General features: G+C 40.3%; 1 protein-coding gene across 4 annotated transcripts in view; it reads right to left on the reverse strand.

The window, feature by feature from the left end:
- The window catches only part of LOC131231900 (cytochrome P450 709B1-like), a 94,933-nt gene that overhangs the window by 43,404 nt on the left and 39,399 nt on the right, over positions 1 to 12,130 (reverse strand). Inside the window, exons 1-5 of one of the 4 annotated variants that reach the window (XM_058228264.1) lie at positions 8,192 to 8,495; positions 6,969 to 7,192; positions 4,149 to 4,399; positions 3,245 to 3,632; positions 1,913 to 2,502 (exon numbers count right to left, since the gene is read on the reverse strand). The exons of 1 other annotated variant lie outside the window; for it this stretch is intronic. In XM_058228264.1, the coding sequence (XP_058084247.1) occupies positions 2,071 to 2,502; positions 3,245 to 3,632; positions 4,149 to 4,399; positions 6,969 to 7,192; positions 8,192 to 8,456 (1,560 nt within the window). In that variant the 5' untranslated portion in view covers positions 8,457 to 8,495 and the 3' untranslated portion in view covers positions 1,913 to 2,070. Of the gene's footprint in view, positions 1 to 1,912; positions 2,503 to 3,244; positions 3,633 to 4,148; positions 4,400 to 6,968; positions 7,193 to 8,191; positions 8,497 to 12,130 lie in introns of those variants that run through there. 2 more of the 4 variants (XM_058228260.1, XM_058228262.1) reach the window with 2 other exon arrangements.

Consider the following 12,130-nt stretch of genomic DNA (forward strand, 5'->3'; position numbering starts at 1 on the left):
CGGACTTTTCTAGGCATCATGAGAGTTATTCCAACATATGGGCAAAGGGTTTTCTCTGTACTTCGAAGGGAGAGGTTAGTATATTGCCTTATAATCTTTATTTTTCTTCATAGTGAAAGTTTACATCCGTGGTTTTTTACCCTTATTGGAGTTTTTTCACATATATCTTGTCTTGTGGTTTGTTTGGAATGCTTTGATTCTTTTTCTAGTTTATATTTCTTCTTATTTATCGTTTGTGGGTGAGATCGGAGATTGGATCTCGGTTCACTGCATTGTTGGCGTGCTGTGCAACATAACGCTCTTCAACGGATTGTCCATCTCTAGCTAGCTAGTTCTGGTAGGGGCGGGTATCCATTCATGGCTCACTGGTAGACTCACAAGAGTTTCAACACTGAGACCAGGATCGAGTGTACATGTGATGTGAGTGAGTGATGTAGAGCGGTTCGCGGATAGTTTCATGGCCAAGATGGATTAGAAAAGTCCTGATCGGTTGATGAAGAAAGTGATCTAGACTGTTGGAACTTAAAACAAGCATGACTTAAAACAAGCATATCTTGCAAACTGGAATGAGCCATCGGACGTACGATTTATGATTTTGGGGTAGGACGAGCTACTTTAGCCACCCAACCTGTTATGTCGGGTTGCCCATGCCGAATTTGTGAAATACCATTAGATTGACTGTTAAATTCATATTTTAATTTTGTTTTTACTAATTATAATAAGTTTTAGTTTGAGTATACATCTTCATCCATTGGGCTTTAAGAGTTGCGCCCAACATGAAAAGTGCTTAGAATAGATAGGGACAACTGGTGTGTGTGTGTGTGTGTGTGTGTGTGTGTGTGTGTGTGTGTGTGTGTGTGTGTGTGTGTGTGTGTGTGTGTGTGTGTGTGTGATGTAGAGCGGGTCGCAGACAGTTTCATGACTAAGATGGATCAAAAAAGGCCCGGTCGATAATAGAAGTGATCTGAACCATCATACCTTAAATTGGTTGTATCTCGCAATCCGTAATGAGTTATTGAACATAAAATATATGATTTTATGGTAGAACGAGCTATGTTACCCACCCAACCTGGCCAAGCCAGGTTGCGTGGGCCGGATTTGCGAAATACCATCAGATCGACGGTCGTTTCCTTATTTTAATTTCATTTTTAATATAAATAGTAAGTTTTAACTTGATTGTAACTCTTAATCCGTTGGGCTTTAGGAGTTGCACCCAACGCGAAAGGTGCCTACAATAATTAAGAGAACAGCGTGGTGAAGCCAAATAGGACACTCACTATTTTTGGGCGAAAACCTTGTGCCCTAGGAGACATCATGACTGTCTATAAATAGTAAGTTTACTATTTATAGTAAGTTGCGAATTCTAGGAGTTTTAGTTGTAGTTTGATTTTGAAATCTCTCCCATTGCTTAGTATACCTATTTAAAGGGTTGTGAACTCGTTTATTTCTTTCACCAATCAAATTACGAATTTTACAAAATTTCTTTGATATTTTCTTGCTTTTTCCTTGTGAATTCGAGAAGTCTTTGTGAGGAGTCCAGAGAAGTTTCGTGGATCCGAAGTAGTTATTCTTGAGGAAGACGGTGATCGACCTTATCATCACGTTCATCCCTACGTCAGGGCCTTAACTAAGTTCCTAATGCATGAACTTTGTGCAAAGAAATCTTCATCCCTTGCTGCACTCGTTGCTTGACTAATGCAGTCCCCACCCTCCCTCCCTTTTTTTTTTTTTTTTTTTACAACTTCTCTGTAAGTGGACCATGAAAGGAATATTTTAAAAAAGTTTTTCTTTTGAGGCGTTTTGTTATACCATGAGCCCACTTTGATCAAAATCCATTTATTTATAATGATAATAAGCTGCAAGAAATAAATCCTCGGTGAAAAAGCTAAAATCAGAAGATATAGAACATTCGTTCTAAGGATATTGTGCTCCACATGACCACTAATATACTCAAATATACTGCAATGTACGTATACATAGGGCTAAGCACTGTAACAATCATTAACATGACAGGTAGCCCGCCTTATTGATTGGAGATTTCGTAATACTTAAAAAGCATACATATCTATTTTACTCATGAAGAGGCTGTACAAGCACAGGAAGGCCAGACTGTGGTTGCAGGGTGATTTTCATTATTGGCGAATGCTTATATTGAGGAGAGAGGGTGAAAGTGAACCTCTGAAGGATCATGGCAATCGCCATCTTCGCTTCCATCATCGCAAAGTTCTGCCCGATGCATGCTCTTGGGCCCATTGAGAATGCCAATAAAGCATTCGGATGCTTCGCTGCCCTCGCAATCCCATCCACAAATCTCATGGGTTTGAACTCGTCTGCATCCTCGCCCCAGTACTTCTTGTTCCTCTGAATCATCAGCACTGGAATTGATATTTCAATGTCCTTTGGGATCGAAATATCTCCCAACTTCATATCTCTAGAAGCCATTCTCGTCATTATGACTACTGGGGGATATAGCCTCAGGGTTTCTAGAAGAACCATGTTCACCTACAAAATATTCACAGTCATTATTAATGCAAAATAAAAGCATCATCTTAAGTTTATAATAAGTGAAGTATATAGATATTAGTCTTCATTCATTTGTTCTTGATGCAGAGGAAAAGCGAGATTTTTATCTGTAAACCTCACTGGTATTATAACTCTTAAAAATCAAGGTACATGGAGGAAATCTGAAAGATTTCCCTTGTATGTAATCATGGTTCTCAAACTTGTTGATTCAAAACTGGGTCAAATGACTCAACTTTCCACACAGACTTAGGTTGGCTGATTGACATAGAAAAAGAAATAAGGTTTATTCTTGACAACCTCTGTATCTCTGTTTTTGTGAAATAGAAGCATGTTAGTGTCCTTCTAACATTATTCCCTATAAATATAGTCTGTATTTCATTTGGTGACATCAAAGAGTCTATTTATTAGGAATGGTGATATTGTAGGATATCTTCTAGGATAGGATAGTATAGGATCCTTCTCTTTGATTCGATTTTTAATTAATTGATTACATTGTGCAAAGATTGTTTTATATTCCATTAAGGATAAGGAGCTTATATGCAAGTTCAATCCATGTAAAATGACATAAATAAATAAGCATCAAATCAAAGAGAAACATATCCTAATATCCCACAAGATATACCACCATATCTTTTTTCCTAACAACATGGTTGTAGTCATCATCATCGCGTAATGCGTGCATGATATTAAACCGTAGAGGAAGAAACCGAAGTATTCGTACCAATTTCAGCTTGCTGAGCTTGTCGGCGTCTGGGATTTCTGTCCCACATTCCCTCAACACTTCTTCTCTGAGTCTTTCCTGCCACTCATTGTGTAAGCTCAACAATAACGTAGTCCAAGTTAGTAAATGAGATGTAGTCTCATGGCCCCCGAAGAAGAATGTCTTGCACTCATCTATTATCTCATCCATGTCGAGCTGACCGCCTTGCTTTCTACTGGATTCAGCCATTGGCATTCCCAACAACAATCCAAGTAGGTCATCCCCATAGCTAGACTCTAAGTGTCTTTCATCCTCTGAATTCAGTTTTTTCTCTATGATGCGCTTAAGAGTATTCCTTGTTCTTCTCTTTAGTTTCCATGTTTGAACATTCCATCTAGTAGGAATATATCTGCAAATAAAAGTAGATACATATCAGAAATATCATGAAAAAATCTTCTAAAACCGAGCTGAATGGTCATTCAAGGCAAAAAAGAAAAAGAAAAAAAAGAAGGATAATCCTCCCAATTGGGTTTCTTAAGGTGGTTCATACCGGACAGTTCAACCAAATATTCATTTGATACTTCAAAATTTCGTCACATGGACCATCCCATTTCAATGGCGCAATCTGCTATATTGGTTTCCTAAGAGGTGGCATGTATGTTGTAGTTGTGAAATCCCTTGATATACATTGATACACCACAATCTGACGGCATAAGCTTCTGGAGTAAATGGTTGTTTGACATGGTATCGGAGAGGAAGGTCCTATGTTCGAATCTCCAGAGCAACAAATATGCCTCTCCAAAATATTATTCTCCCCAGGAAAATCAGGTCCAAGCCCGGCATATTTATGGTCGTTTCATTGCAAGTCGTTTGAAAAATACAGATTTAAACTAGCAAAAAGAGTTTCGAAGTGTGATGTAATTACTCTCTGCCAGGGAAGAAGACATCATGACTAGAAGCTGCTGCACGTTGTACAAGCTCCTTTTGAATTTCAAAGACTTCCTTCCCTTCAATGTAACTACTTCCAAAAGCAGTTTGGGCGATTATATCTGCAGTAAGCTGTAGAAATTCTTCGCTCATATCCATTTCTTTATACTTCTCCTCGGTTTGAATTGCCCGCTCTTGCCACCCATCAAGCATGGATAATATGCAAGCTGCCATTCTCTTTCTCATCACCTTTCAAAACCCAATGCCGCAGAAGTTCATTTTAGCGCGAGTATGCTTTAAACCAAGCAATACAAGAATCAAAACAACATATGCATGCACATTCAATGTTCTCTGGGAAAATTCCATCTTCTGAAAGATTGATTGACATGTAAGAATTATGAGATTGCTGCTATTACTTTGGCATCATCATGTTTGACATCTGAACAGTCTCAGAACGACATGCCCAACACTTAGCGTACGTTTGGATGCACTGTCGAATTGAATTGCAATTTATAATTAAGTATAATGCAAGATCACTAGTTCTTGTAATGTTTGCAAGTCAAATTCACTTGTGCATCCAAACACGGCCCTAAGTAATCGATAAGCGTGGTGGTGTTCATGAATATGGTGGGGCTTTTTGTATCTATCTGACAATGTGGTTACTGTAAATTACTTTTTTTTTTTTTTTGACTTGGCGAGTCGGATGGACATAGTCAATACTGAGTTGAGTCGCGACTCGCTGAGTGAGGAGTGACTCATCCAAATCTGGCCTATATGCAGTCGTGCACTGCTGATTTTTTTAAAATTTTTTGACAAGAAGAAGTCATCAACCCCCTAAAATAAAATTACCTTGATAGCAATCTAAAATAAAACCATTTCCTCTGTGGCTTTGTTCAAGATTCCCACCGAGATTTTTTTTATTATAAATTATTATTTAAAAAAGAAGCAGTTGTTTCATTAATCTAAAATGGCCCTTTACAGATGACATACAATTTCAGGCTGGACCTCCAATATAAAAAGTTGAGGCAGCCTATCGTATTGTAGATTGAATATGAACATATCCTCATTTCGATTCTCTTACTATACCTAAACCCGCTCGTCGAGAAGGAGGTCCACTTCGGTCATAAGCGGGAGGTCCTCATTGTGCAGTACTGAGTTACGGTGTTGAAATGACTCAGATTTGACTGAGTCCAAATCGACTCGAGCATCCATCGATGATAAATACATGTAAAACAAGTAGGATAGCATGCAACGCAAGTAGGATAGCATGTGAGGACCCATCTACTGGCCAGCTGATGTAGAGCGGGTCGCAGACACTTTCATGGCCAACATGGACTAGAGAAGGCCCAATTGGAGGCGGAAGTGATGAGGATGGTCCGAACACTAATGCAGGCGTATCTTGCAAATTGGAAGGAGATTTCGACGTATAATATATGTTTTTGGGCAGGAGAAGCTACTTTAGCCAACCAACCCCGCTATGCCGGGTTGCCCATGCCAAATTTGTGAGATTCCATCGGATTGACGGTCGAAAGTCTATTTTAATTTCATTTTTACAATTTATAGTAAGTTTTAATTCGATTATAACTCTTGATCCTTTGAGCTTCAGGAGTCATGCCCAATATGGCTTAGAAAATTTAGGAAAGTAATGTGGTTAGGCCAAATCGGACACTTACCATTTTTGGCATAAAACCATGAACTCTAGTAGAAATCATGACCGTTTATTATTTATAATAAGTCACGTTTTTAGCGAGTTTGAGTTTGAGTTTGATTCCGAAACTTCTTCCTAAGTTTGATATCACAATTTAAAGGGTTGTAAATTCATTTTTATCATCAATCAATTAATTTTTGAATTTCTTAGAAATTATTTCTATTTTTCCTCATGGATTCGAGAAATTTATCTGAGAAGTCCAGAGAAATTTCGTGGATTTAGAGTAATTATCCTCTGAGGATGACGGTGCTTGACCTCATCACGTTCATCCCTGCATCACCAACCTATCTTGTGCCCACATAATTTGGCCGTGGATGGCTTGGGCCTACTAGTAAAATGCTTAGCCTAACAATTTTGGATAGACCGGGCCGGGGTGGTATGAACTTTCGGGCCTTTACCATTGGATTTATAGGTGGGTTGAGATCATTGTGGATCATTTAGTAAGAGGGGTGGACTGTTGACTGCACATGGCCTCATTCAAATAATGGCCTGAAATTTGTATGGTGTGACCATTTTTTTACTCTTGCCATCAATTTTGAATTCTTGTGGATAGAATAGAAAATGGCTAAGAACGGATGGTTTAGGCCCATAATTTGAATAGATCGCAGTCCAGTTTGGCAGGGCTCATTCCAATGCTTGATTTCATTGGGCCCAATGCAGCTCGTTTACAATCCTATTTGGAAAGGGTAATGAATGGGCTTGCGTCGTTGGGCTCTTTTTAAGTGGGCATTTTACCTATTGCTTGGACTGACTTCATGAGGAATGAATGAATGATAGGCGGATGCTTCACCTCTTATATTTCCTCATGAGAATCTATGGTTATAGACCAACTGCAGGAGTTATTTCTATTGGATATGTGAGGATTTGCTAACCTTTAACTTATTTTAAAGGTTTCTACTAGACTGAATTTTAAATTTCCACTCATCAATCGTTGGGCCAGACCGTGTATGGTAATGGGCCCTTTAGGGGAATTTTTTTAGCATCCAATCTTTCCTACATGTATGACCCACATCACGACAAGGCTGTCCTGATTTACAGACCACAGCGCATGCACGACGAGGCCCAATTGAAGAACGGCCTGGATTAGAAATAAATAAGTGGGTATCGCACCTTGATTTTGTCGACATTGAAAGCTGGGTTGACAATCCTCCGATGCCTGACCCAATCAAGACCATTGACGAAAACCAAACCCTTGCCCAGAATGGCAGCTAAGGGAGGGCGAGCCTTGGACTTGAGGTAGAAACCGAACTTGTTTGATAACACTTCCTTGGCTAGCTCTGGCTCGTTTATGCATATCCGTGGCTGGGTCCCAAACCAATACAGGAACATTTCTCCTGTTCAACCCACCGCATTTCATTACAGTCGTTTACAAAATAGCATCATATTTATAATTATAATTTAAAAAAAAAAAAAAACACACTTGGTGCAGTTTGGATGGAAGCGGATTGGCTAGTGTACCACACCAGCGATATAGCTGGTGTGGCTAGCGCTGACGCTCCTCGAGCTTCGAGCTGTACAAACGGTTCAAGGGAGATCAAAGTTACATGGCCCCAAAATGATGTATTTATTATATCCACACCGTTCATCCATTTTTCGAGATCATTTTAGCGCATGAGCCCAAAAATGAATCATATCCAAAGCTCAAATGTACCACACAATCATGATGTATCTGCCTTATCCATGCCATCCATCCATTTTCCAGCTCATCTTAGGGCATGATCCAAACACTGAGTCAGATCCAAATCTCAGGTGGAGATATATCATCTTTACAGTGGATGTCAGCACCATTTTTTAAATGGTGATGAAATGTCCCAGTTACTGTACGAGGGACTCGGATTCGGCAGTGACCCCTCCCGTATTGATCAGTGCCGGAAAAAGTTATGTGGCCCCACCATGATGTAATTGTTTTATCTACACCGTCCATCATGGTGGGGCCACATAACTTTTTCCGGCACTGATCAATACGGGAGGGGTCACTGCCGAATCCGAGTCCCTCGTCAGTAACTGGGACATTTCATCACCATTTAAAAAATGGTGCTGACATCCACTGTAAAGATGATATATATAGTTGTACGAAAATCCAGACCATCCAAATCACCAATCTGATTTTTCTGGTTGAATATATATTGACGACTCCCGATCTTATATTTAACCATTCATTTAAAACCCACCAATTGGATGGTTAGGTTGGGATGGTCATTAATCGTGATACTTGAGCTATGCTCCATCTACGATGCACCTCACGATTTGGATGGCCTGGATGGAGGAAGCTGTGGGACACATGTAAGGATCAAGGAAAAATAGTTAGAGAAGAGAAGGGAGAAGAAAGTGACCATGCAGTGAAAACCATTTGCAGTAGTGGGGCAGGACCCTGGGGATGATGTCTTGTGAGTGAGTGTCCAGAACCTTCTCGCTTGCAAGCTTCTTTACGCCCTTGATTTCTTCAAGAGAGCCTGATAAGAAAGAGTAAGGTGGGCCTGTTATCCCTTGTTTCTCAAACCATCTTGTCAAGGCATAAGGCCTCCATGCAAGATTTTGGAAGAGCTTCCAAACTGGGATTAGTGCAAGCACTACCAAAGTCACCCAAAGGATGTCCATGAGAGAGAGAGAGAGAGAGAGAGAGAGAGAGAGAGATTGATTTATGGGGTGGAGAGAGAGAGAGAGAGAAAGATTGATTTATAGGGTGGGGCCAACGTGATCGTTGGGCCTCTCCCTAGGCTGCATCAAGATCAGGTCCTTTTGGAAAGCCTCATATAGCTATGTGGATAACTTTGCTGGGATATGGTATAATTAATTATGAGTTGCGAATCGTGTTTGGAACTTCCTTGGTTCTATCGAAACCACTCACCTGATGGCCCCATCATAGATGGACCATCTTCCTAAAATCTTTGCCCCCCATCATGGATGGACCATTCTCCCAAATTGAAAGATCCTAGCCATTGAATCTTTGGCCTGTCCTCCACTGTATGGGCGGGAATTGGGTATACTAAACCCCCGCTGGGACCTGGCTAGAGACCGACAGTCTTGTGAGGGGCTTTGTGGGCCAACTGTGATGTACATGTGTTTCGTCCCCACCGTCCATCCAGTCTGACAAATCATTTTGGGTGATGAACCCAAAAAGGAGGCAGATTGAATACAAAAGATGAAACAGTGGGGATTGAATGCCTACTGCTGAAAACCTGAACGGGGCCACAGAAGTTTTGGATCAAGCTGATATTTATGTTTCCCCTTCATCCAGTTAATGCAACATTATGAACATATTAGATGGCAAATAAACATCACTGTGGGCCTCATGAAGGTTTCAATGTGAGGGCCATTATCACCACTACTTATGGCGTGGTCCACTTTGTGCCATGGATCTGCCTCCTTTTTGTTATCATGCTCTAACAGCTTGGATAAAACACATACATCGCAGTGGCCCCGTAAGGCTCTTGAAAGGACTGTCCATCTCTAGCTAGCTAGGTCTGGTGGGGGTGTGCAGGTGTCCATTCATGGCTCACTGGCAGAGACTCACAAGAGTTTCAACACTGAGACCAGGGATCTCGAGTGTACATGTGATGTGAGTGGGTGATGTAGAGCGGGTCACAGATAGTTTTATGGCTAAGATGGATCAGAAAAGGCCCAGTCGACGACAGAAGTGTTCCGGGCTGTTGGAATTTAAAACAGATGTATCTCGCAAATCAGAATGAGCCATCGTACATACTATATATGATTTTGGGGTAAGATGAGCTACTTTAGCCACCCAACCTGCTATGCCGGGGTTGCTCCAAATTTGTGAAATACCATTAAATCGACAGTTGAATTGGTGTTTTAATTTCATTTTTACTATTTATAATAAGTTTAAGTTTGAGTATAATTTTTTATCCGTTGGGCTTTACCAGTTGCGCCCAACATGAGAAGTGTTTAGAATAATTAGGAGAACCATGGTGAAGCCAAATAGGACACTTACTACTTTTGACTGAAAACCTTGCGCACTAGACATCACCATGGTTTATAGTAAGTTGCGAATTATAAGAGCTTAATTTAGCCGTAGTTTAATTTCGAAACTTCTTCCATGGCTTAGTATCCCTATTTAAAGGGGTGTAATCTCGTTTTTCATCATCAATCAAATTATTACAAATTTTCTAGAATTTATTTCTCTCTCTCTCTCTCTCTCTCTCTCTCTCTCTCTCTCTCTCTCTCTATATATATATATATATATATATATATATATATATATATATATATATATATATACATACATATTTGTTTCTTTTCTCGTGGATTTAAGAAATCTGTATAAGGAGTCTAGAGAAGTTCCATGGATTCGGAACAATTACCCCCCATGAGGAAGACGGTGCTCAACCTTACATCCTTCCCTGCGTCCATGGGTGTGTAAAAAAAAGAAGAAGAAAAAGTCATGGTAGGAGTTAGAGGTGGGCATCGGACCGAGTCGGATCGGATTGGGGCTAACTCGATTCAGTCCGAAATCTAACTGAACTGACCCAAATCTGATCTGATCCGGGATTGAGTCCCGAACATAGGACTCGATCCGACCAGGCACACGGTTGGCCTAACCTGAACCGAGTCCGACTCGGTCAGGGAAATCGAGTCAGATTGGGTTGGGTGCGATTCGGATCATTAAAAATGGTGAAAATCATTATCTCATTGCTATTTTCAGTGTGGTCCATTTGAGCTTTAGATATGATTTTTTTTCTTTTCCAAATGATCTAAAATGATCATGAAAAATGGATAAACAGTATGGATATAATAAATACATCCTTGTGGGGCCCATATGAGGTTGATATCATTTGAGCCGTTCATACAACTCGGAGCTCGAGGCGCTATAGCTGCGAACGTGCTGTGCATGGTAGCTGCTGTAACTTGTTGCCCATGAAAAGATGACTTTGATGTTACCAAGTTATGTAGGCCTGATCATGGGATATGTGTTATATCCAAACTGTCCATCCATTTGGTGAGCTCGTGTTAAGGCTTGAAACAAAAAAATAAGATAGATCTGACATCAAGCGGACCACACTGAAAATCATTCTCTGTTGCTATTTGTGTGTGGTTCAGATGATCTTTGGATATGATACATTTTTTTAGATAATGCTCTAAAATGATCTCTAAATATATATTAGTGGTGTAGATATAATAAATACATCACTATAGGGCCATATAACTTTGATCTCCAAACCAATGGTAAACTCACAGGAAATGGTTAATGATGATTTCCTTAATTACAGCAGCTGTACCAATGCTTGATACGACTCTTGCTTGTTTTGGCACTAAAACCAATGATGCTGTGAGATATATGTGGGGCCCACGGTGATATGTGTGTGTTATCCACACTGTTCATCCATTATCCCAGCTGAAATTATGGCATTGTCTAAAAGGATGAGGAAGATCTAAACCTCAAGTGGGCCACACCACAGGATTTAGGAAATCAAACACTTACCTTTAAAAACTTTTTAGGGCCACTGTTGCCTTTGGTGTGGGTCACTTGAGTGTTAGATCAGCCTCATTTTTTGACTCATGCCTCAAAATGTTTTGCTAGAATGGATGGACGGCACAGATACATCATATATATCACAGTGGGACCCACAAATTTAAACCAGTCCATTTGGATCAGTTTCCAAGCAGAAATACCGAATATGTCTGAATTTTCAAACAGGAAACTTAAAACCGCTTTTCCAACCCATTGTTTTGTTCAAAACCGCTATAGCGTGGGTTGTAGTTACGAGAAAATTTAATACTCTGGTGGAGTTTGATGGATCATACACAGGCACTTAGAAATTGTAGACGGTCTGGATCGGGCCGGTCTGAATCGGATCCAATCGGATCGGATTTGGGATCGGGTTGGTTCGGAACAAAGCCTATCCGGATTCGACCCGAAAATAATTCGGATCTGAATTATGCTATCCGATCCTGACTGATCCTGACCATCAGTTCTGTTCGAATCAGGTTGGATCGAGTCTAATCGGGTCAGATCCACCGGTTCAGGTATAAAATGCCCAGCTCTAGTAGGAGTAGTACCTAATCCGCACCCCACTAAATATTCCTTCTTCCACTTAAGAGGATATTATGAGAGTTATGAATGAGGAAGTTCCTTGTTGGACTTGGCCTCTCGTTATGATGGATATTACTAGTGTACTGGGGAAGTTCCTTGCTAAACTTGGCCTCTAGGTATGATGACAAAATTACTTCATGTTTGATAGTGACACCTACCGGGATAAGCTGCATCTAGTGCATGTGCAAGATTTGAACTTTTCATCAATTAAGCTTCCATCCTA

The sequence above is a fragment of the Magnolia sinica genome, chromosome 17 (assembly GCF_029962835.1).
Source record: "Magnolia sinica isolate HGM2019 chromosome 17, MsV1, whole genome shotgun sequence".
In the NCBI taxonomy this organism is placed as follows: Eukaryota; Viridiplantae; Streptophyta; class Magnoliopsida; order Magnoliales; family Magnoliaceae; genus Magnolia; species Magnolia sinica.